We start from the raw sequence: 3,702 nt of genomic DNA, 5'->3' as shown, positions 1-3,702 counted from the left end.
GGGGCTGGGAGCGGGACCAGCACTTCGCAGGTGGTGGGGAAAGGGTCAGACGATGCTGAATAGAGCACGAGCTAGTTGGGATACCGTCAGCGCAGGGTGGGCGTGGGCAGTGCGAGGAAAGGGCTAGGATGGGGCTTGGCCCGGGTAGGAGCGCCAGAACTTATGCTGGTTGGGACGGGGGACAGACGCTGCACTGCGTGGCACCCACTGCCGTGGCACCCACTGCCGTGGCACCCACTGCCGTGGCTCCCACTGCCGTGGCTCCCACTGCCGTGGCACCCACTGCCGTGGCACCCACTGCCGTGGCTGGACCCTGTGCTCCGTGGAGCGTTGTCAGTGTTTGGTGGGGGTGGGGCTGGGGTGGGAGCGTGGCTGGCACACGGGAGGGCTGGGCCAGCCTGTGAACCCCAGCTGCCCCTTGGCTCCTCGCAGCTGCCGGAGCCGCTCATCTCTTTCCGCTTCTACCACGAGCTCGTGGGGCTGGCCAAGGACAGCCTGAAGGCGGAGGCCGAGGCCAAGGCGGCGACCCGGGGCCGGCAGGATGGCTCGGAGAGCGACGCAGCGGTGGTGGCCATGGCAGGTCGGTTGCGGGAGCTCCTGCGGGACCTGCCGCCGGATAACCGGGCCTCGCTGCAGTACCTGCTGCGGCACCTACGCAGGTGAGGCTCGGCGCACGGGGTGGAGGGTGCGGGGTCCCGGGAGCTGCTCAGCACCTGGCCCTGCCCGCCCTGCAGGATCGTGGAGGTGGAGCAGGAGAACAAGATGACCCCCGGGAACCTGGGCATCGTGTTCGGGCCCACACTGCTCCGGCCACGGCCCACTGAGGCCACCGTGTCCCTCTCTTCCCTGGTGGACTACCCCCACCAGGCCCGTGTCATCGAGACCCTCATCGTGCACTATGGCCTGGTCTTCGAGGATGAGTTGGAGGAGACCCCTGAGTGCCAGGTGAGGGTGTGGGCCTGACCAGGGCTGTCCATGCGGGGGCGGGGCGGGGGCGCACTCCTGGGGACACTGGTTGTGGGATGAGGCCCAAGGAACCACAAGAAGATAGCTTGGAGGCCTGTGTCTTTTTGTGTCTTTAAGAACTGGGCGAGGTCTGCATTGACTCTAGCGGAGGTGCAAAGGCCCTGCGTTGGTCCCTCCGTTCTCCATAGGAGCTGGCATCAGGCCTCATCCTGGAGCCACAGCCCCCTTCCCCGTAGCCCACCCCGGTGCTGCCTGCAGCCACAAGCTCTACACTGGCCCAGGTGTCCACAGCCCTCCAGAGCCACCACTGCACTCTGCTGTGGCATCAGTTCCCCGATTCAGATTTTCCTTTTTACGAGTTCTGTTTATTTTCTTTCTTGAGCTTCTTTGAAACTGGTTTTGCTCTGTGGCCCAGGCCGTAGCGCGATGGTGCCGTCACGGCTCACTGCAGCCTCCCAACTCCTGGGCTCAGGTGATCCTCCTGGTCCAGCTTCTCAAGTAGCTGGGACCACAGGTGTGCTGCACTACCACACCTGGCCAATTTTTGTGATTTATTTATTTCTTTGGAGAGACCGGGTCTCACTGTGTTGTCCAGGCTCATGATGAACTCCTGGGCTCAAGGGATCCTCCTGCCTTCACCTCCCAAAGTGCTGGGATTACAGGCGTGAACCACTGCACCCAGCCTCTTGGAGTTACTTTAATTTCTTAGCGACATCTCCATCCCTTCTCCTGATTTCAGGTCCTCGTATTTTTTTGTTTCGTTTTGTTTTTTGGAGATGGAGTATTGCCCTGTCGCCCAGGCTGGAGTGCAGTGGCGTGATCTCTTACCTCAGCCTCCTGAGTACCTGGGACTACAGGCTCTCACCACTCCACCCAGCTAATTTTTCTTTTAGTAGAGAAAGGGTTTCACTTTGTTGGCCAGGCTGGTCTTGAACTCCTGACCTCAAGTGATACCCCCTCCTTGGCCTCCCAAAGTGCTGGGATTACAGGTTTGAGTCACTGTGCCCAGCCTAGCTATTGGATTTTTTAATCCACCTTCCAGTATCTCTGGGTGTTAGAAGCTGCAGTTTCCTCCTGGCTGAGGACAGACCACCTGGGGTGCAGCCTCAGGACAGCGGCGTCTGAAGCTCTGACAATGTCTATGCTGAGTGCAGCCTTCCCGTCCCGTGCTGCTATTGAAGGAGCTCTCAGGAGAAACCCCAGATGGGTTGGGGAGAGGAGACAGCTCTTGAGAAGAGCGGACTTTCCCCTTCTGGGAACGGCCGGTGTGGTCACAGCCTGGGCAGCAGCAGGTGGCAGTAGCTGTTAGGGGCTGTGTGTGCTTGTTCATTTACAACACGGAACATGGAGCCCGGGCCTCTCCCTAACTTCTGGTCTGCCCTTGCAGGACGAGCCATCCAATCAGCGGGCCGAGGTGGTCGTCCAGGTGCAGTATCTGGAGGCAGGCGAGGGGATGGTCTACCCCCTCCCAGAGGCAGCGGAAGATGGGGCCGGAGGTGAGTGTGTGGGTGCCCGAGCAGCCCCAGAGGCTGGTGTGGCACCCATGGGCACAGGTGCCATGACCTAGTTGTGTACACATTGCGGATTTTGTCTGCTAGGGAGTCCACACCTCTGAGCTATTCGTTTTCCTTTAACCTCCCGCAAACACACACACAAGGCAGTGCCTTTTGAGGCGCCTACCCCATACTCGGAAACCAGCAATGTGAACATGGGGCTGATGCCCGTTTGAGGCTCCAGGTGCACCAGCCACCGGCCGGGTTAAGTGCCTTTCCCAAGGGAGCCTCCTTTTCTAGGGAAGGGCCCGGGGCTGGGGATTTGACCCAGGTGGGGCTGGCATCCCTTGTCACAGGTGGCCGGCCCCGGTGCTGCCTCTAGTTACAAGGCACCTGTTTTAGTTTTCACGCTGCTGATAAAGACACAGCTGAAACTGGGCAATTTACGAGAGAGATGTTTAATGGACTCGCAGTTCCATGTAATTGGGGAGGCCTCAAAAATACATGGTGGAAGGCAAGGAGCAAGTCGCATCTTGCAGGGATGGCGGCCGTCAGAGAGCCTGTGCCAGGACACTTTTTTCCCCCCCTGTGGTCTGGCTCGTTGTCCAGACTAGAGGGCAGTGGCTCGATCTCTGCCCAACGATTCTCCTGCCTCAGCCTCCCCAGTAGCTGGGATTACAGGTGCTGCCCCCATGTTCAACTAGACGGTCTCCCTCTGTCTCCAGGCTGGAGTGCGGTGGTGTAATCTCGGCTCACTACAACCTCCACCTCCCGAGTTCAAGCAATTTCCCTGCCTCAGCCTCTGGAACAGCTGGGACTGAGGCCCACACCACCATGCCCGGCTTTTTGTGTGTGTGTGTATTTTAGTGATGGGGTTTCACCAAGTTGTCCAGGATGGTCTCAATCTTCTGACCTTGTGATCCGCCCACCCTGCCCTCACGAAGTGCTGGGATTACAGGCATGAACCACAGTGCCCCGCCTAATTTTTGTATTTTTAGCAGAGAGAGGGTTGGCCAGGCTGGTTTCAAACTCCCGACCTCAGGTCATCTGCCAAAGTGCTGGGATTACAAGCGTAAGCCACCACACCTGGCCACACCCAACTAATTTTTGCATTTTTGGGAGAGGTGGGGTTTCAGCATGTTGGCCAGACTGGTCTCAAACTCCTGACCTCGCGACCTGTCCGCCTTGGCCTTCCAAAACTCTGGGATTATAGGTGTGAGCCACTGCACCACGCCGGGAAACT

General features: G+C 59.1%; 1 protein-coding gene across 1 annotated transcript in view; it reads left to right on the top strand.

Moving 5' to 3' along the window:
* The window catches only part of ARHGAP45 (Rho GTPase activating protein 45), a 23,220-nt gene that overhangs the window by 16,969 nt on the left and 2,549 nt on the right, over positions 1-3,702 (top strand). Inside the window, exons 20-22 of the mRNA XM_037733445.1 lie at positions 433-659; positions 735-945; positions 2,354-2,462. Of these exons, the coding sequence (XP_037589373.1) occupies positions 433-659; positions 735-945; positions 2,354-2,462 (547 nt within the window). The remainder of the gene's footprint in view (positions 1-432; positions 660-734; positions 946-2,353; positions 2,463-3,702) is intronic.

This window comes from Cebus imitator, unplaced genomic scaffold, assembly GCF_001604975.1.
Source record: "Cebus imitator isolate Cc_AM_T3 unplaced genomic scaffold, Cebus_imitator-1.0 Scaffold524, whole genome shotgun sequence".
NCBI classification, from domain to species: domain Eukaryota; kingdom Metazoa; phylum Chordata; class Mammalia; order Primates; family Cebidae; genus Cebus; species Cebus imitator.
Note: the sequence above shows the minus strand (reverse complement) of the source record. Positions and strands in the feature narration are given on the sequence as shown.